Source organism: Eptesicus fuscus, chromosome 19, assembly GCF_027574615.1.
Source record: "Eptesicus fuscus isolate TK198812 chromosome 19, DD_ASM_mEF_20220401, whole genome shotgun sequence".
Taxonomy (NCBI): Eukaryota; Metazoa; Chordata; class Mammalia; order Chiroptera; family Vespertilionidae; genus Eptesicus; species Eptesicus fuscus.
This window is the reverse complement of record NC_072491.1, coordinates 3,770,848-3,791,812: the sequence shown is the minus strand read 5'-3', so window position 1 is coordinate 3,791,812 and position 20,965 is coordinate 3,770,848. Positions and strand designations below refer to the sequence as shown.

The window sequence follows — 20,965 nt, the reverse complement described above, 5'->3', positions numbered from 1 at the left end:
GCACTTGGGTATATTATCAACCGCGCCCCGTGCTGGGGGAGCTGAGACTGATACGATAAAAGACCTCAAAAGCCACTGAGGAATTTACATGGTTATCCGGGAGGCAATGGGGAGCCGCTGGAGGTTTTAGAGCACCGGCAGCGTGGAGGGGGGTGAAGCACGAAGGTCTACTCTATGGGCCAAAGTCTCACTTCGCTAGAGGACCAGGGCTCGTAGGGAATTTCACGGCTACAGCTGGAGCCTAACCACGGCCCCCCAATCGAGTTCATCCTTTTTTTTTGGGGGGGGGGTCGTAAAGGTTTGAAAGCTAACTCACTCAGAAATCACACGCAGCTTCTCCCCTCGGCGGAATATCGGGGGGCTGATGTCAGGAGATGGGTAATCGGTCAGCACGGCCAGGAAGTCGCTCTCCATTCCTGGGGAAACAGGAAAAGGGTTTGTTGGTTTGTGGGTTTTTTTTTTTTTTACAAGGAGCTAGAACAAGGAGCTAGAACAAGGCCCTGGGAGGCGCGGGTGCAGGGACGAGTCCTTCTCGGGGCCTTTTCAGCTAGAGACACCTCACTTATTTTGAAGTAGCGATGTATGCAGTCGGCGCTCCTCTCTTCCGGGATGGTGGCGTAGGTGCTCGAGGGAACCCTGAGGGTCAGGCAGGGCCTACCCCCATTCTCAAGCCTGCCTGGGCCCGGCTGTTCTCATCTGAGAGTAGGGACCCAGGGGCCATAAGACCCGCCTTCAGGGTCTGCCCACTGTCTACTGCTTCATGTAATCTTGAGCAAGTCCCAGCATCCCTGCTAGACCGATCTCCCCACCTTTAACATGGGGCTAGTGCTTCCTCCTCCCGGGGTCCTTAGGCGATGAGATGGAAGCACGTGGCAGCCCCTTGTAAATGAAAAGGCCTCTCCCATCACCCCTTCTTACTGTCATTGCCTCGGGGGCCCTCTCTGGGCCTTGGGGGCGGGGAGGTCCTGCATTTATAACATCATCGTGGTGATGATGTTGGAGGTTCGGCTACCTGAGTTCTGAGGAACTCCGAAACTCAGTAAAGCACCTCTTCTTTGTAGAACAGGAGGCATGGCGTTAGGGATCTATTTAATAGGGACTTTGGGGGAGGGGAAGAGAAAAATTGAGTCCTTTTCATCGAACGTGTATGGGAAGTAATTCCGGTGGCATTGTGAGAAGGAAGGAAAGCACGCTCTCTGGGTCACATGAGCACAGCTTACTGCCCGTGAGAGATGCGGTGATAAGATATGAATTTGCTTTTTTGCCAGTAAGCAAAATCCTTGTTTCACAGCCTTAGCCATTTTCTAACAATAGTATACTTTTTATTGATGTCAGGAAGGAAGGGAGACGGAGAGGGAGATAGAAACATCCGTGATGAGAGAGAGCCATTGGTTGTCTGCCTCCTGCAGGCCCCCTGCTGGGGATCGAGCCCGCAACCGGGCATGTGCCCTGACCAGCAATCAAACTGTGACCTCCTGGGTCATATAGGTCGATGCTCAACCACTGAGCAACACCGGCTGTTGCAATTTGCCTTCATTGTAGGTGCAGGGTAGTATTTGCGGTGCCTGACAAATCAGCAAATTTAGTAGTTGTTTGCTAAGACGCTTATCACTCCATCTACTGGCGGGCCATCAGAACTCAAAATTGGGGGCAACAGATTTCCTCATTCGTCGGCAGTGATTCACTGAGTGACTTCGAGGCCAGGCATGGTGGTACACAGAAAACCATGGTTCCCTGCTCTGCTGGAGCTCAGATCTAGAGAATACACAAGTAAGGAGACTCGGGAGGACCCAGCACTGGGCATGGCGGCCGGGCTGGCCCAAACTGGCCACTCTCTTAGACCCAGACACCCCCACGCTGGGACTGCTGGACGCTGCCCTGACAATTCATATGTCCTACAGCAGTGGTCGGCAAACTCATCAGTCCGCAGAGCCAAATACCAACAGGACCACGATTGAAATTTCTTTGGAGAGCCACATTTTTTAAACTTCAACTTCTTCTAACGCCACTTCTTCAACATAGACTCGCCCAGGCCGTGGTATTTTGTGGAAGAGCCACACTCAAGGGGCCAAAGAACCGCACGTGGCTCGCGAGCCGCGGTTTGCCGACCACGGTCCTACAGTGTCCAAGTCACAAATCCCGGACCGGCCACGTCCAAGGAGAGCTTAGGTAACGGAATGGGTCTGAAAGACAAAGGAGGGTCTGATTTGTTTATCAATTGATAGCTGAGTCAGAAGCAAGTTGTCATGGGAAACAGCTCCTTGAAATGGACTGTTCCTCGGGGAAACTGAGCTGCAGAGTAAACGCCTCCTGGTGGCAGATGGAAACCAAAAGTGACTCACAGCGGCCGGAGTCACCGAAAGGGGTCAGGGCTCGTGACAAGGGGACGCGGCGTCCGTCATCCGTGGCCGTGATAGAGCGTGCCATGGCCTGCGTGTGGGCACCGAGGTCCGGGCTCTGATCTCCGAGTCCTGATTGAGACTGGGAGGCAGCACAACCCTCCTTCCTCGCCGTAGAAGCAAAACAGAGTAGAAAACGAAACACAAGCACAACCCCGTCACAGAAACAACGGCTTCAAAGCCGGGAAAGCGGGCTCGGGCGGGAGAGTTTCAGTTGCGCAAGAGCACAGGTGAGCTTCCTGTGGTATTTCCCGCACCAGCTCAGCGCCGCCGGGAACTCTCTCCCGGGCCTCTACCTAACGGCGCTGGCCTTCGCCTGGCCCTTGGAAGAGCTCGGCCCCCCGGCGCCTTATCACCAGCGTCGGAAAAACCGAAGACGCGCTGGAGAAGGTGCTGGCGTTAGGTTAGCTCTGAGCGAAGGGTGGTTCCGAACGCGATCCCATGCCAGGGTCCCGCCTGTGTCACCCCCACGCTCTGGTCCCTGCAGTGAAATAAGTGCAACTAGGACAGTGGTCGGCAAACTCGTCAGTCAACAGAGCCAAATATCAACAGGACAACGATTGAAATTTCTTTTGAGAGCCACATTTTTTAAACAAACTTCTTCTAACGCCACTTCTTCAACATAGACTTGCCCAGGCCGTGGTAGTTTGTGGAAGAGCCACACTCAAGGGGCCAGAGAGCCGCATGTGGCTCGCGAGCCGCGGTTTGCCGACCACGGACATTTAAATTTGCTCCTGAAGTTCAAGTGTACTGTCAGGTACTGCCCCCCACCCCCTTGCCGGCTGTATGGAGAGCCCAGCGTTCGAATTAAATGAGATTAAGGAGTGTCCTGGAGAAGGGGTTGCCGAGGAAGGCGGAAGGAACATTGCAGTCGTAAGATAAGGAAACAAATTACGGGGCGAAATCCGCGCCAGGCCTGCAAAGAGAATCCCGGGGAGGGTCTTCAGAAGCGCGAATGGGCCTGGGGGTCAACCAGGCCTGCCTTCAAGCTGGCCTCCGCCTTCAGAGCTCGGAGACGGGGAGGAGGTTGCTTACCGCATCTGTCTGCGGGCAAAGCCGGCAGGTATCAACACTGCCTCCCGTGACTGGGTCGGGACCCAGGAGCCTGCCTGCTCAGTCAGGGGCAGCTGGTACCACGTCTGTGCGACGGGACGGGGTTCTCATTCAATAACCCCAAACCCACATCGGGCGAGAGCATCCCACGTTTTCAAACGCCTCTGAGCTGCGTGAGTTTGAAAATATTCTCATCTGCCCCAAACAAACTCCATTTGGTGAGAACAGAAGACGAAATTCAAAAGAACAAATGTTTGCGGAGAGCCCAGCTCAGAAATGAGTCAGACCGAACAGCCTGCGCAAACATGTAAAAATAGGAAATGAATCCAGAGACGGACGGAAGCCGGGGCAGAACTCGCCGGCCACAGATGTGACTTGGTCAAAGAGGACAGGCCCCCTTTTTACGGCCTTATCCTCCCTTAAAGTATCGCCACTTTTTTTTTTTTTAACGCTGAAAACCTTTTAGTAGCTCTCCTTTATAAGCATCGAGCAGACCCGGGCGTCCGTCACATCAGACGCTCCATACGGAACATGTATTCTGATGTTAAGGGGGGGAAACTGAGGCGGGGCTGGTTGGAGCAGCACGGCCAGGGGCGATGAGGGCGGTTTCTAAGGCCATGGCCATGGCACGGCCGCGTGGCTCCCCTCGGCAGGTAATTGCCAGGTTCCCCAGGGGATCACTTGGTCCTCCCCGGGTTGGGACAAGTTATTAAAATGAGGCTCTGAGGTGGCACGGCGGCTCGGTGTGGTTGGTGGGCCAGGAGCTAACCCCAGCGGTTTCAGTTTCTGCTTAGACATCCTTTCTGTACAAAATAGATTTAGATTGATTTCAGCGAGGAAGGGAGAGGGGGAGAGAGAGAGAGAAACATCCATGACGAGAGAGAATCATGGATCGGCTGCCTCCTGCACGCCCCTCACTGGGGATTGAGCCCCCTACAAGGGCATGTGCCCTTGACCGGAATTGAACCTGGGACCCTTCAGTCTGCAGGCCGACGCTCTATCCGCTGAGCCACACCAGCTAGGGCTGCTTATACATCCTGAGTCACGCCCAAGCTCATGGCCTCCGGAGGGGTCAAAGCAGGCCTTGCTTTCCGTCTCTTTTACAGGAAATACATATACATACAACTAGCCAATCAGACAGGGCTGGCCTGAGAGAAGGTCCACCCAGTCCTGGGGGTCCCCACAGAGCACAGGTTGCGCCCGTGGATCCGTATGGTGGGCTGGGAAGGGAGATGCCGTGGCCCAGGCCTTGTGTCTCTCTCTGTCCGATGGGCCCCTGGGCGCTGAGCAGCCCCTGAGGCTCTGAGATGCTGCTGGGGCGTGGAGACTCCCCTGAGGACACACCGCCGGGAAGGTGAGTGCCGGTCCCGGACCAGGTGACACCAGCAGGGAATCGGCTCCGCCTCCTCCACCTGCTCGGTCACAGCCCGGTACCACCTGCCCCGCCGCTTGCTGAGGAATGTGCTTCTCCATGTCAGCTCACGAGAACACCCTTAGTCCCCTTCTGAGCGGCGCAGACCGCTGCGTCTGATGGACTAGATCTTGTCCTGTGGCAGCCACGGATTGTCCAACAAAGCGTGTGCCGTCATGTCCCACCTCAGCCCGTCTCCTGGGCCAGCAGTGGGTCCCGGCAAAGGTCTGTGCAGGTTCCTGCCTGGGGCGCCCCTCCCAGGGGCCCTTGCATGTCGGTGACCATGCCCTCCCCCACTCCAGAGAGTGCCCACCCCTCCGCGCAGGCCCGTCCTGGTCCTCTCGGGGCCTGTGATGTTGGGGGGAGGGAGGGACTCAGGCCACCAGCTGTCCCCTTCTGAGCTGCATGGCCTCAGGCATGTAACTGCACCTTCTTGTGTTTCGGCTTCCGCAAAGTGCAGATGATAATGCCGGGTCTGTGCTGGGCCGTCTCGAGAATGAAGCCTTGGTACGTGTGAAGCACGCGGAATCGTGTCTGGCACCAACTAACTAATTATTTCCGTTTCACAAATGAGGACAGGGAACCCCACGGAGACCCACTGAGGTAGCTCACTTCTGGTCCCGTGTGTGCATGTGTGTGTGTGTGCGTGTGTGCGTGTGTGCGTGTGTGTGTGTGTGTGTGTGTGTGTGTGTGTGTACAGGCAGGACTGAAAGCCAGCTCTGTGCTCTGCAAGCTCTGAGTGCAAGATGCGGGGGTGGGGGGGGGGGGGTGGCGGGATAGGGGCTTGTAAGCAGTTAGGTGCGTTGCTCCCGCCCACCATCACTGGATTCTGATGAGCAGGTCTTGGGGGGGACGGGCAGGAACTGCATTTGATGACTTCCCAGGGGCATGCGGCAGGTGGGCGGGAGACCCTCACTGAGAGGTGCCAGACTGGGTCTGAGACTTCCTGCCCCTCTCCCCGCCCCCCCCCCCCAGCCCCACCCACCCCTTTTTCCACCAGGGCAGGGCCTGGGTGCTATGTAAATGCGCCGCTTAGCATTGTTTCCATCCTCGCAGAGAGGTCTGTGGGAGCTCACTTCAGATCAGGGCGATGAGGCAGGAGGTGAACAGGGGGAAGATCTCGCGATGCGACCGAGCCCTCTCTTAGGGTGGCGATGTGCCGTCTCCCCAGGCCACGGCGTGCCCGGGGCCTTGGTCAGTCTGCGCCGCCTGTGTGTGACCCAGAGCAGGGGCGGAACGTGTGCGCCCTCGCAGAGAAGGGGAGCTCTGGGGCATGATTTGAAAACAAGCCGTCGACTCCCCGGTTCTGGCACTTGAAAACTTTTGGGGGGATGGCCATTCCACCCAGCCTTGCGCAACCAGATAACTAACTCCAAGCAGAGTTTATAAACAGCGACCCCCCCCCCCCATACGCATCAGGAGGCTCTGGGCGCTGTGCTGAGGGGAGGATTGGTCCGATCTCTGAGAGCTGAGTCTGCCTGTGGGAGGCTGAGGGACCCCCTCAGGTCATGCCACTCCTGGGGGACAATGCCAGAAGCTCAGCGAGGTCACCACCTCCGAGTCCTGCTGCCTCTGGGACGCGGTGGCTCTTTCTCTGGGAACGAGGCTCATCGGGAGTGTCCTGCGAAGCTCCGGGTCGGGGAAGCAGGTGGGCACAGCCAGCCCCGGCTGGGGGAGGCACGGCGCCCGGAAGCTCAGAAAATGCCTTTGTCTGGGAGCCCCAGTCGGCCTCCTGTGGGTCTTTGGTGCTTGGCTGTCCGCCGCTCGGGCTAACAGCAAGGCAGCCCCGATGTGATGTGTGGGCACCGAGGCAGCCCCCCGCACCACCTGCGGCCTCGGAGACTCCCCGGAGGAGTCAGCCGGGGAGTGTGAGGAGGTGCGTGTTCCGTGAAAGCCTGCGTCCCTCCGCGGACAAACGCTAATGAATGCAGCGTCGCGCACCCCTTCCCCTCCCTCATCCTCGGAGGTGTCAGAGAAAAGAGGAAATCGAGCCAGGGCCGCTCTCAGGGGGACTTTTCAGGGGTGGGGGGATGGAAAAGCCACCCGCCCGCCCTTGATGTGGTTGCCTGGGTTACAAACTGGGCACGACCTGGGGAATTCTCTACCCGGGGGGTGGAGGGCTGGGGAGACCCCTGTACCTCCTTTCTGGAGGTGACCACCCACCCACACAGTGGAAAAAGAGAAACTTATTTCACGGCGATTTGCATTTCAGAGATGAAGGCAAATGAGCCCGTCTTTGGAGGCCCCTGTTTTCATGGGGTTTGCTCAAGCGTGCGGCCCCTGGGTCCCAGGGTACGTGGTGACACGACAGATGGATGGGAGGGGGGGTTGCCTCCTGGGCTGGCTGAGGCCTCAGCGTTACAGTGGCTGTTCCTAGCAGTGGCCGTGACCTGGGAGGAAGTGCGACCTGAGCTGTTTGGGGAAGTCAGGAGGAGGAACCCGGCTTTCCCAGCAGCAGCCTGAGCTCTGCATGGGAGGCAGGGCCGCTGCTCGGGCCCGGTGCACACACTCTGCTCCACCCTGTCCCGTGGCCCCAGCTTTGTCCCAGGGACGGTGCTTTTCCCCTCTCAGGTTGGGGGGTGGGGGGTAGACAATCACCCGGCTAGAAAGGAGGGCCCCCAGAATGGCCTGCGTCTGACTCGAGTGGGGAGCAGGGCCTCCATGGGCAGGGATGCCTGGGGAGCCGGGGGGCCGTGTAGAACGTGGGTGCCTGCACCGTGGAAGAAGCGAGACGGCTGCCTTTTGAAGGGGCCATGGATGTCATGGAGTGAGCAGGAGGCCGAGGCAGGGCAGGGGCCTGGCCGTGTCCACGCTCACGTTGGGCTGCGGCGTGGCAGACATTCCGGGGGCACCTGTGCCTGTGGCCTTTGCCCAGCGCCGCGATGCAGGGGGGCACGGGGAACCAGGTGCGGCCACCCCTGTGATAGAGGGAGGCCAGGTCTGAGTGCGGAGATGGAAAATGGGAGGCGGAGTGTCCCGAGGTCTCCAGGGACCGACCCTGGGGTCACGGATGGATGGCCTGGCCCCCTGACCATCCCTTTCCCAGCTATAGAGGTCGCATACCCTGTGCCCCGACGCCCTGCTGAGGGAGGAAGCCAGGCTGCCGGAGGCGCCCGCACCGTGAGCCCGAGACACTGGCCTTACTCTCAGCTGTGGCGCTCGGAGCCAGCTCCCCCAGGCAGCGCTGGAAAAGCTGGCTTCTGTCATCCCTGATTCACCTGTGACCTGGTGCCCTCCCCCCGGAGCGCCTGACCCTGGCGATCCTACCGATGGGACACGGAATTCCTTTACTCTCAGGAAGATTCCCCAGGGCCAGCATCTGGCTTCATCAAGTTACACCCCCAAAAAGGGGCAGAGCGCGGGAATACGCATCATGTGCCCATGATAATATGATACCCGTGAAGGAATGGCGCGGCTGGCAGGGGATATGGTGAGCGAGGGCCTGGGTTTCAGAAGCAGACCAGCCGGGGGGGACGTCTGAGTCCACAAACATCTCGTACCCCCTTTGTGGGCCTCCGCGTTCTCCACCTACAGAGTCGAGGGAGGGAACCGGCCCATCTCCAAGATGCCAGCACATCGCCCCCTCCGGGGCGCCCCTGCCCCGTCTCCTTTACATTTAACGTTAACGACAGGCAAAGCGAGAGAGACGGGATCAGGGACTCGTAGGGACCCGGTGCCCTGTTTCAGCCATGGACCAGCATCCCCCATCCCCCCATCCGCGCCCCGGGCACTCCTGGGAGAGAGTTCAGCATCGCCCCCAGGAAGCCGGACTTACCGTCTGAGCAGGGCGGAGGCCTCTCGGGCGGCGCCGGGGCGGATCGCATGCTGTTTCCCATCTCTCTGGCTCCCCGGGCTGCGGAGGACGCGCGGAGCCTGCGGCACAGGGGGTACACACGGAGAGTCAGCCACGCGCCCAGCCCTCGGGGTGCAGAGTGACCCAGTTTAGGGTACATCGCGCCTCATGTGCCAGGCAGCCCGCTTCTCCAAAGGTGGCTGTTTGTACGTGGCGACGAGATTCGCGAATGTTGGTTACGCGGATGCAGCGCGAGCCCTTTTATCAAGGGAATGACAGAGAGAAACCACAGAGGGGGAAGTTGCTGCAAATGCTGTTGGTGGCGAAAGTTTCCATTCCCCGCACCCCGGGGTGGCAGAAAGCTGCCGGGCTGTTTGTGTGAGAGGCTGGGGGTGTCACGTGGCCGCAGGGCCTCTCCTCTCCTGAGCCCTGGCCCCGGCTCCCGGGCCCCGGGGCAGAGCTGCGCACACGGGGGCTGCTGTACCCCCAAGGGGCCCCGGGGGGGGGCGCCTCTGCCTTCGCCCCCCCTCTGCTGCGTGCGTTTCTCAGCGTGTTCTCGTGCCCAACAAATGGGAAACAGGGAACACTTCACACTTGGACTTCTGCTGGTCCTCTTGAAAACACTGTTTTTCAATGACAGCTGACGTGCAATGGCATGTCAGTTTCAGGTGCACGGCATGGGGCTTAGACATTCACCAACCTGACGAAGGGGTCGCCCTGGTAGCACACACAGTTGTCGCGCTGCGATTGACTGTATTCCCTACGCGGTGCTTTACACCCCGGGGGGGTGTTTGTATACCCGGCGATGCGTTAATCCCGCCCCCCTTTTCACCAGCCCCCAACCCCCCAAACCCCTCTGGCGACCACCGGTTCGTTCTCTGTGTGTAGAGTTCGTTTGGGTTTTGTTTGTTCATTTTGTCCTTGAGATCCCGCCTGTCGGTGAAATCATACGCTGCGTGCCTTTCTCCGTCTGACTTACTAACTTAGCATCATACCTGGGGCCATCCATGTTGCGGCAAAGGCAGTGTTTCGTTCTTTTTTACAGCTGAGTAGTATTCCATTGCACAGATTTCACGGTAAATAGCTCACTGTGTGTTTTTAAATTATTATTGTCAAGCCCCTGCACCCTGACCCCCCTAACCCCCTGGTTCAGTGAAGGAAGCTGCATCTCAGGGAGGGTCAGGGACTCGTCTGAGGTCACACAGCATGTAGCCATGGCGCTGGGCTTTAGACCCCTCGTGCTAAGTCTCCGGTGTGTTCTGTGGGGCTCGGGCTCGGGCTCGGGCTCAGAACATGCGAGCTAGGTGACCTTGGGCACGTTGATGGCCTCTTCCTGCCTGATGGGGAGTAATAATAAAATGGCCTTGGGTTGTGGCTGCAACATGAGCAGATAAAGCAGGTGAGACGCTTCAGAGCGTGGCAATCCAGGCCAGTTGCTGCCACTTGGAGTGCCTGTCCCGATTGTCCTGATGATTGTACGTGTGTTCGCCCTGTGGGCCCTCCTAGGAGGACTTTAGAAAGGGACTGAGATGCCTGCGGAGTAAAGCTGTCCCCCCCCCCCCCCCCCCCCCCACTGCCTGAAGCGCCGAGACCACGCCCTGGAGCGTGCCTGTCTCCTGGGGACAGAGAGGAGAACTGAGGGGGCAGGTCCCCGCCTGGGCGGCCCAGCCAGGACCTTGTGCTGCGTCCTGTTCCTTGTCTGAAGTTCAGGATCAAGGCCTCAGGAGTCTGAAAGGGCCCAGAAGTCAAGCCAACCCAGCCCCCCCAGCCTTAAACCCCTCCTCTGCGCACTGCACCTGCAGGTTCTAGAACACTCTACGCTCTCAGAGCAAGGCCTTCAGAGGGCCAGGGAGGCCTGCACCACTTCCTAATCGTGTGGGGAGGAAGGGAGAGGCGGTTCCCGCGTATGTTCCCCGTGCCTTCCTGGAGCCCAGCAGTCAGCCCCGGCCCTCAGCCGCCACTGTCACTGCCAAGGCCGTTGGGCTGCTGGAGGGAGCTCCCAGGACCGGCTGTGGGGGGAGCTCCCAGGACCGGCTGAGGGGGGAGCTCCCAGGATCAGCTGAGGGGGGAGCTCCCAGGACCAGCTGGAGGGGAGCTCCCAGGACCGGCTGAGGGGGGATCTCCCAGGACCGGCTGAGGGGGAGCTCCCAGGACCGGCTGAGGGGGAGCTCCCAGGACCGGCTGTGGGGGGAGCTCCCAGGACCGGCTGAGGGGGAGCTCCCAGGACCGGCTGAGGGGGAGCTCCCAGGACCGGCTGGAGGGGGGAACTCCCAGGATCAGCTGAGGGGGGAGCTCCCAGGACTGGCTGTGGGGGGATCTCCCAGGACCGGCTGGGAGGGATCTCCCAGGACCAGCTGGAGGGGGGAGCTCCCAGGACCAGCTGAGGGGGGAGCTCCCAGGACTGGCTGTGGGGGGAGCTCCCAGGACTGGCTGAGGGGGAGCTCCCAGGACCGGCTGAGGGGGGAGCTCCCAGGACCAGCTGAGGGGGGAGCTCCCAGGACCGGCTGAGGGGGGAGCTCCCAGGACCAGCTGCGGGGAGGGGGGAGCTCCCAGGACCAGCTGTGGGGGGAGCTCCCAGGACCAGCTGAGGGGGGAGCTCCCAGGACCGGCTGTGGGGGGAGCTCCCAGGACCAGCTGGAGGGGGGAGCTCCCAGGACCAGCTGAGGGGGGAGCTCCCAGGACCAGCTGAGGGGGGAGCTCCCAGGACCGGCTGTGGGGGGAGCTCCCAGGACTGGCTGTGGGGGGAGCTCCCAGGACCGGCTGAGGGGGGAGCTCCCAGGACCAGCTGCGGGGAGGGGGGTGCCTCCAGGGCAGTCATGTAGAGATGACCCTGAACCATGTGTGGGCCTCCCCTTCACTCTCTCGTGTCCCCACATTGCAGAGCACAGCACTGTCACCCACTCTCCTGACAATGTCCCGCTGTGTCCTGCAGTCGGAACACGGGGTCAAGGACCAGCAGAGACAGGGGTTGTGCCTTTAACCCTCACCCAGTGCCCATCGCCCCAGGCTTCCCAGGGCCCGTCCCTCGGCCTGCCTTCCCTTCCCTCCCGCTCCACGTCCTCCTCCGCCCTCCGCCGGGTCACTTCCAGCCCATCCCTCCCTTCACATCCGCCTCCAGCAAGCCGCTCAGGAAAAGTCTTGGTCCCCAGCGCAACTGAATCCTAACTGCACACTCACCCCCCATAACCTCGTTAATTCCCCAACATTCCTGGGTGTTTTGGGGGGATTCATGGAATCCAGAACAGGAAATTTTAAAAAAGCTTTGAAACTCACATTTTTCAGATGGGAACACGGGAGGCCCTCCAAGCAAAGACACATACCCAACGCCTCGAGGTGAGGAGGGTGCAGTGGGGCCCGGTGGGTGCCCGGGTTCTTCTCCCGTGACCTTCGCCCTCTCCCTGCCTCCGCGGGCGGGGGGCCTGCAGGCCAGGCCGGGCCGGGCTCCACGCCCACCGCCGTGCACGCTGGTCCGGAAAACCCGCCGGCTTCCCCGGCCCCGTCGTGGTCTGCTCACCGGCTCCCCTCGCCCAGGAAGGAGTTAACGCCTCCGAAAGAGGCGGTTATCGTAGGAGAGTGAAAAGTGTCCCGAGAGTGAGAGCCCGATCTCCCTGATGAAATGGCTGCACCGTCTGATTTAATCGGTGGCGGTTTTATGCAGGAGCTGGGGGTGGGAGAGGGTGGGAGAGGGTGTGAGACGTAATTGCTTCTAGGAACAGCGAGGAGAGGGCAAGAGAGAAATGAGTTCATCAGCGCTGGTGCCAGCAGTTCCTGATTCTCTCTCCTTCCTCCTGGTGACGGCCAAGGGCCAGACCAGAGCCGGTCCTGGCCTCTGACCTCGCACCCTAGTCTCTGGACCAACGCGCTGCTCTCTTCTTTGTGTGATCCTGGGCCTCCATTGGCTCCTCTACACAATGAGATGTGTGGGGGCGGGGGAGGGGGGGAAGATGCTCTCCAAAGAGAGAGCCCCTTAATTCGAGCAATCAAGACTCGGTGGCTTTTTGTAATTATGAATAAGAGAAAAGACCCCCCTCGCTTTGCTAGGCCGTCCCATTAGACAGAACGCAAGCCTCGTCTTTCTGCTCTTCGGGATGGAGGGAGGGCACTGCCTTCCGGGGGTGGGCCGTCAGCAGATGCCATTGCCTTTAACCTCCCAGCATCCCTGGAGGCCGAGGTTCCTCCGTGACCGTGGCCTTCCCTTCCCGGTGGAGGTCGGGCGGTCAGCTCAGCAGCCCACGCTCCCAGAGCTGGGACCCCGCGGAGCAGGGGTGCGGGGGGCACGCCTACCTCTCCGACTTCGGGACCCACGTCCTTTCCCTGGCCGAGCGCTGTCCCCTCGGGGAGGAAGGACGCTCACGGGGAGCTCTGGCCGGGGAGGGGCCGGCTGCCACTGGCGGGGACTCTGGCGCAGGGAGAGGCCACACGGCGGGGAGTTGCCGGCAGGAATGTGGGACGCGCCTGCCCCGCTGGGTTTCTGTGGGAGCTGCGCGGGGAGCCTTGCATCGTGTGCTCGGCGTCACCTTGTACACACGGGGTCGGGCTTCTCGGGAACTTCGATCCCGGGCCGCGTCCGCTCTGCGCTCCTAAGAGCCAGGCCGCGCTGTCGGAATGGAAGGACTCGCTTCTAAGGTGGGAGCCATGCCATGAGCGGGAAAACCCGCTCACCATTCACCGTCTCCGAACCGGCGGCCACCCGACAGCCAGAACCACGCCGTCTGGCGATGGCCCCTTGTCCGGGCCGGGCTCCGGGCTCAGCACGCGATCGCTGCCACACTGGGCCGCTCACAGCTCCGCGTCAGGGGCGAGACCGAGGAAGTGCCTTGTCCCAGGTGGTGGGACTCAGAGGGGCGGCTGGGTCCCTGCCAGGTCTGCCCGACCCGCCTGTGCCCTCAGCCTCCCTGAGACTCTGCCCTCTGCTTTCCTGCGCCCGGGTCCCGTCTAAGGAGGCCACAGAAGCGGTCTGTCCCGGCCCACAGTGCAGACGGGGGGACTGTAAACCTCTGGGTGAAACGCTACGAGGGGCACAGGGGTCCCCCCGGGCCTGCTGGCTGTCAGGGGGCGATGTTGGAAGCCAGGTCTGGGATCGGGGCCCAGAGAGGCCAGTGCAGGCCGCTCAGATCTGAGCCGCCATGGCCGGTCTTAGGTGGCCTGCATCCTCAAAGGGCAGCGGGGAGCCCAGCCGGCCGGCGGGGCTCAGGGGTTGAACGTCGACCTATGAACCAGGAGGTCACGGTTCGATTCCCGGTCAGGGCACAGGCCTGGGTTGTGGGCTCGATCCCTGGTGTGGGGCGTGCAGGAGGCAGCCGGTCCATGATTCTCTCTCATCGTTGATGTTTCTATTCTCTCTCCTCTCCCTTCCTCTCTGAAATCAACAAAAATATATATATTTTTTAAAGGCAGCTAGGGATCGTAGGGACTGTGCCATAGCATCATGTTAGAGAACCCTTAATTCTGCGGGGCTGGGGTGGGGGGGGGTGGAAGAGAAACTAGCTGTGCTCCTACCATCCCATTCTGTAAAGCTTTAATGCATCGATGTAGAAAATATTCAAGGAAGCTGTTTCCAAGATGCCTCCGAGGCTTCTCTGGGTAGCGATTTTAAGGATGACTTACTGGTTTATTTTTCACACCTTTCCGGGATCTCCAGATTCTCTCCCGCGTGTATGAATTGCTCTTGCAATTATGAGCAGAACGTGGCAAGAATAAGGGAGCCTCGAAAGGGGGGAGAAGGGGTTTAAGCAGGCCAGGCTGAGTCCAGGTTCCAGCCCGACCCCACTGGCTGTGTGTCCTGTGGCAAGTGACTGCACTTCTCTGAGCCTCGATTTTTCAAACCCATAAATGTGAGGTGTGAGCACATGCCCCGCGGGACTGTGCGGGGTCTTACATTACAGGTTACCTCCAACGTGGAGGTGCGTTCGGTGAGATAGGATCGCCGAAATGTTACCAAAGCCCAAGTCCTTGGGAGATCGGTGGGCTGCTCCCTCCCTGTGCAAGCTGAGCAGACCCCGGCCCTCCTCGGCCTCAGGGCCCCCCCACTACGATGGGGAAAGTCGGCCTTGTGAACGTGCCGCTTCAGCTCTCCCTGCTCCTCCGGGACCGGGACCCGCTCCCCGCCCTGTGGACCTGGGACGAGCCCGGGGCGTCTGGCACGGCACCAGGCGCAGGAGGCGCTGGGACGGGGCTCCACATCTGCTGGCTCCCCTGCCAGGGATCGTGCAGGATTTCCGGGGGCACCCCACCACATCCTGACCTCGCTCGGCAGGTGTGTCTGCCCCGTGACCCACATTGCTCCCTGCTCGCCTCCGGGCAGGTGCAGCCACAGGCCTGTCGCCACTGCCCGCCCAGTCCTTCCCCGTCCGGCCAGGCAGGCCGCTGGCAGCGCAGGACGGCGGGGAGCAGGCAGCCAGCTCAGGGAGACCCCCCCACCCGCCGCCGCCTCCTGCCTGACTCAGAGCCCGGGCTCCAGAGCCGCGTGGAGGAGGCCTTGGGACTCGCTCATCCGGGTTATTTCACCCCCGCTGCTTGGAAACTTTAAGAAAGATCCCCCGAAACTCCAAACATAAACTAGAGAAAAGTAACTGCTGGCTGGGGCGGAGCCGGCGGCTCCCGCCTCCTGATACGACAGCCCAATCCCAGGGTGTCATAAAGCACCGATGCAAAAGTAGCCACTTGATGCCCTCATGGTACGAAGAAAAGGCTCAGAGAGGGCGAGCCACCTGCTCAAGGGCACTCAGCTTGCGCGTGCTCTGTAAGTGTGCCCGCCACAGAGCGGGTGCCCGTCCACCCGCCGGACCCTCGGGCCGACACGCGGGCCCCGAGCCTGTGTCCTGACCCCTCTGCCTCTGGTGCCCGGAAGGGGATCTCCTCTACTTGCAGGCGGACGGGGAGGCTCGGCTTTCCCCGCAGGCCCGGGGGGACGTGCCCTATAAAACGTTTCAGGGTGGTTTTAGGGCGCCGTAGGAGGAAGCCGCTCCGGGGCCAGTTGGTGCTGGGGAAAATAGCAGTGTTCCCCTTGTGAAACCGCTACACTTCTCCCCATTGGTCTTATTTTTAAAACGGACACAGCCCTCTCTTCCCTGCTGGGCATTCCCGTGAGGATTAGCGAGCAGGGGTCCCGGGATGAGCACGCGACGGGGGTCTCCGTGGCTGTCCCCACGCGGACCGGCGCAGGCCCAGGGCAGTGCCTTCGCTGCCCAGACCTGGCGGGAGTCTGTCAAGTGGTGTCTGGCTTCCTACCTCATGGAAATCAGAAGTAACCGTCCCCCCCCCCCCCCCCATTTCTTTCTTTCCCAGATCAGCTTTTCATACACAGAGGCCCCTCCCACCCCCCACACAGGGCCGGTGGGCTCCAGTGCCAGCCTGTCTGTGACCCTGCTGGACCCCGAACACATTTTCCGCCCAAAAACCCTGGGGAACGTGGGGTTAGACCCCAGGCCGGGTCCCGGACACCCGCATCCCCTGTCAGCCGGCTGACGTCATAAACACTGACGACGAGAAAACAGCCGGAAAGACAACTGTTTTGAGGCTAGATCACACCCACACGCCGTCCCACCGCGTAGGAAATCGGGGAGTTCGAAGCGGGCCTTTTCTCCTCATTGCCAACGGGGGTCCCGGGAAAGGCGGGGTCCGTCGGAAAGGAGGCGGGTGGGCAGTCGCGTGGAGCGCCGATGGCCGCGTGGACCTCGGGGCCCGGGGACTGCCCCGTCCGTGATTTGCTTATTCGATCACATTTCCCGGCAAGACTTCACTGTGCGTGGTGCCACGCATATGCATCGCCAGCGTGGCCCTGAACGCATTGGGCGAGATGGAAACCTGGCGCTTGCCTCCTGGGAGCCTTTGCCTGCGCCGAGCCTCCCGCCCGGGGTCCCGCCCCCCTGTGAGTCACTCCTGAAAACACTCAGGTGCCTGCCCGGGGTGAGGCCAGAGGGGCTGCTCTTTCTCGGCTCGCCTCCCCTCCTCCCTCCTCGGACCCCTGCCGTGCCCTCAAAGTGGGTGATCCTTTCACCAAGTGTCTGTGCCTGCCGTGGTTTGATGAGGGGTGAGCTGCTGTGAGGACCGGTGTGAGCGTGCCCGTAAGGAAACAGACACCAATCGGCGACAACCGAAGGGTCACTCTGCCCGGAGAGACCTCCCCCCTCATGGAGCCTTTGGAATGGCAGGAACCGAGGTCCAAGCACGTGCACAACCGGTCCCCCAATGGGTAAGAGGTGGAGGCAGGATTCGAACCCAGGCGCGCGGCTCCAGGGCCCGGCTGGCCCCTCCCTACCAGGCTGTCGGGCAGAGGGCGTGGAGGGAGGGTTGCAGACGCCGGCTGTCCTCTGTTGTGACAAGCTCACGCTCACGCGGCCCTCCTCCGCGTGCAGAGGTCATGTGTGTGATAGACACGCAGCGGGCGGACCAGCGGCGTACTGACGGAGGAGTGCGTCGAGGGGCGGGCCCTGACACTCCCGGCGCCTGGGGCCTGTATTTCAGAGGATGTGCGTTTTCGGCTGATTGTCCGTGTGACTGGGAGGGGGTGCGGAGGGGAAACGGCCCTTCTGTAAATCAGGAAGGAGCGTGGCCGCTCCCGGGGTTAAAGGGAGAATTAAGCCGACCAGACCTCCCTGACGAAGCTGGTTCCCCTGCGCGCTCTGTTTTGGGGGTCTGTGCGCCGCCTCCATGGTGCACACCTCCGTTTGTCATCACATGTCTATCTCTCTGCGTGTTCAAAGCCCCAGGTGGTACACTTCCTGAGAACACAGTCCATGCCCTGACATCCCTCGATGAAAAGCCACGAACTGGCAGGGGCCCAGCACACAGCACGCGCTCCCTCCATCGGGCTTAGCGGTTGGAGGTACCGTCTGTCTGTGCTTCCAGGGGTGGCCGGACCCTCAGAAGGTGATCCTTTCCCCCTAAGGACAATGGGGGGGGGGACGATCCCCACTTTCTTTCGAAGCTCCGCATCTCCTAGCTTCGCCCCCAACACCCCTGAGCCCTCCTCTGGCCACAGCCTCAGCTGCCTGGAAGGTGCCAAGGAGGGCGCTGTGACTTTGCAAAGCCGTGTGACAACAGGAGTGAGCCGTGGAGCCGCCGAGGCCTCGCAGTTTCTGTCTGTGGCTCCAGTGACCGTCATGAAATCAGCCCCGCCCCGCCCCCCCGCCCCTCACCCCCGCCCCTGCTCGTTCCCAGCTGGGAGGAAGTGGTTTGGACCCAGTGTACTTACTGCCTTGGAACATTCAGGGAGGAGCGAGAGGGGGGACCGACAGTCACATGGTATGGCCTCAGTGCATATTTCTTAGCAGAAGGGATGGATGGGGGATGGGTGGGGGATGGGTGGGTGATGGATGGGCGACGGATGGATGGATAAAAGTACTAACAGGGCCCTCCGGTCGCTGACAAGAACCCAACGGTCTGGCCCGACACGCTGGAAATTCCTAACGAGAATTTTAAGCGCCAGCCTCTCTCACAGCCGGCGGGCGTAAATTCTTGCTGCGTGTCAAGTGAAAAATGAAAACCCAGCAGCGTTTCTGAATGCAGGACGCTGGCTGGGGTTTCCCGCAATGAATAATCTCTAAGTCTCTGAGAAGCGCACCCCCCCCCCCCCCCGCCTGGAAATAATGCTGCCAGCTCTCAGCACTCCGAGGGGGAGATGCTGTCTGTGTTAGGACGCTGATTTGGTTGCTGCCGTGCCAGCCGACCCACGCCTGCCTCATTGACCGCGTCAGGTGGAGAAACACGCAGAAAGGAGCACTGAGAGACGCGGAGAAGGCGTGCAGTTATGTCGTCAGGTCCGTGGCGGTGAACACAGCTCTTACCCTCCGCCGCCCAGAGCCACCCGCGTAACTAGGTGTCCTTCAAGGGCCGGGGTGAAGGATGCTGTGGGTAGCCACTCTGCCCCCCTTTAGCACTGAGCGCCTCCTGCATGCTGCATGTGACTTAGCCTGGTTACAGACACACGAGGAGGCCGGTCTTCTTTTTAAGAAAAGGAAACTGACGCTCAGAGAGGCAAAGTGACTTGCCCAGAGTCACGCAGCTCACTGGAGGCTGAGCCAGAATGTTGGCTGAGGTGGGGGGGGGGGGGGGAAGCAGGGGGTCACTGACGTAGCGGATTTTCAGGAAGCAGTCTCGCTGCCCTGGTGCTGGATCTGTTTAAGACGCGGGAGCCCACACAGATGCCAGTCTGTCCGTTCCACGGGATTTTAGGGTTATCCGTAGCCTGCTTTCCAGAACGCATCGAGCATTCCTGAATAGCATGCTCCTCGCTGGAGAAGACCAGTTGCGAGAGATTTTGCCAGAACTTTGACCTGGGCTCACTGTTCCAAGCTGAAAAGGACCACAGCCCCGGGGAGAGTCTGCAGCTCAGCATCGCACAGCGAACCACAGAATGACCCTCGTTTTTTTTTGCAGAACGTGGGGTGTGTCTCCCCTGAAACGAAGCGCACTGCCCCAGAGACACGCTTTCCCCCTCCCCACACTGGCTCTCCCTGGGGCTCTGCCCACCCCAGCCCTCTGTCCCGAGAGCCTCTCTCTGCTGTGTGACTTGGACGAATCACCGAACCTCTCTGGATCTCGTTTTCTTATTTGTCAAAAGCAAATAATAATCGTAACCTTGGGGAATTACGCTGAGGATGGCAGGTCAATAGCCTTTCAGGAAACGCACCTTCCCCGCCTCTCGGCACGGCGGACACCGCCCCTTCCCTCTCCCATGCGAGACCCCAATTCAGGACATTGGCGCCCAACGCCATGGTCGTTTCCCTGACAACCAGGACTTCTGGACACCTAGGCACCTCGAAGAATGTGGAGTGTGCCACATCCCCTCAGGGATTCTAGTTCTCCCCAGCCTCTGCTCACCACACCCCGGCCCCGCACACTCACCACCCACTTTGGTTCTCATTGCTTGTTATCAAGCCTCGCTGGCATTTTCCCAAAGACGATCCTCACAGCCACGCTCCCCGCAGCCGTGGCGGGATCTCTCAGCCTCTCGGGGCTCCTTGCGCCCTCAGATGTCACCACTCCTCACTGGTTGCATTTACCGAGCCCCTCCTCTGTGTCCGCACTTTGCATATACCAGCCCATGCCCTCTTCCCAGCACCCAGGGGATGTGGGCCCAGGATTTTCACTTTCAGGAGGAGAAAAGAAAGGCCTGGCGCAGTGGCAGTGACTCACCCGGGGTCACGCTGCTGGGAGGCCGAGAGCAAGCCGGGCTGCCCGCGGGGGAAGCCTGCCTGTGCCGGCTGCCCGGGAGCGGCACTCTCCTTGGAGGACTGTCCCCGGCCCTTCTCGGCCCTTCTCGCCTGTACCTCTGCCCAGCCCCTCCCTGAGAGCCTTGATGTTCCGGGCGCCCTGCGGGAAGTGGGGCCGTCCTGGAGGCATCGCCTGCCTGTTCTCACAGAGAGAGTCTCCTCTCCAAGATTTCACCCCCCTGCCAGCTGCTTCCCCCCACCCAGCCCCCACCACGTCCCCCAAGATACCTTCAAAGGCTGGACATGGTCGCCCCGGGGAGTAGCTGGCGAGGGTCCCCGTCACGGCCTCTCCGTCAGCCGCTGCTGCTCCCGCAGAGTGAGCGGGGGGCCCGGCCTCCCCGGGGTGCAGACCGGCCCATGCTATCGAGAGGAGCAGCAGTTGCTACACACGCCACACACTTCCTCTGCGAGGAGCGGGAGGCCGGGCGCGGAGGGCAGGTTCCTGTTTTCAGCGCGCCCAGCAGGCTCCTCTCTGAGGACGGCCAGGGGGGCGGCCTTCTGCACATGTGTGCACAGCCTTCTGCATGTGTGTGCACAGCCTTCTGCACGCGTGTGCACAGCGCTCGGGGACATGGGCAGCTCCGCTCCGTGGCCAGCCTCGCTCAGGCTCTCCGGCGCATGTTGGCTCTAATTCAAAGGCGGAGGAGGCTCGGGGCCTGCGCTCAGGGCCCCTGGAGCTGGCTGGGTCCACGGAGTGGCAGCTTCTCTTTCTTAGTTTCCCAATGACCGCGGCTTCCTCACGCCGCTGCCAGGCCAGCCCAGCCCAGAGCTTGTGGAGGGAATGGCTCCTGGGCAGAGGCTGAACATAGTGGCACCGAAGGCCCTCAGCCGAGCGCTGCTGCCCACAGCCTCCGGGGCGCTGCCCCCGAGAGACTAGGACGGCAGGAAGCACGGGTGTAGGTGGACGCTGACCATGAAACTGACAACTTCATGTCGCCTGTGTGATGCTTGACCAGACCTTGGATCAAGGGAAGAGGCCTAGAGAGACAGAAGGACTGGATGGGGACGGCGGGTGGCACTCGAATATATAGACCACACGTTCGATAATGCCGTGTCCGCGCGGATTTTCGTGGGGCTGATGGGCCGCCGTGGT

General features: G+C 61.0%; 2 protein-coding genes across 5 annotated transcripts in view; one reads left to right on the top strand and one right to left on the bottom strand.

The window, feature by feature from the left end:
• The window catches only part of SLA (Src like adaptor), a 33,013-nt gene extending 12,711 nt beyond the window's left edge, over nt 1-20,302 (bottom strand). Inside the window, exons 1-3 of one of the 4 annotated variants that reach the window (XM_054708541.1) lie at nt 20,101-20,302; nt 8,639-8,914; nt 317-416 (exon numbers count right to left, since the gene is read on the bottom strand). In XM_054708541.1, the coding sequence (XP_054564516.1) occupies nt 317-416; nt 8,639-8,816 (278 nt within the window). In that variant the 5' untranslated portion in view covers nt 8,817-8,914; nt 20,101-20,302. Of the gene's footprint in view, nt 1-316; nt 417-8,638; nt 8,915-19,795; nt 19,849-20,100 lie in introns of those variants that run through there. The other 3 variants (XM_028132779.2, XM_054708542.1, XM_028132780.2) reach the window with 3 other exon arrangements.
• The window catches only part of TG (thyroglobulin), a 158,235-nt gene that overhangs the window by 106,250 nt on the left and 31,020 nt on the right, over nt 1-20,965 (top strand). The gene's annotated exons all lie outside the window — the stretch shown is intronic.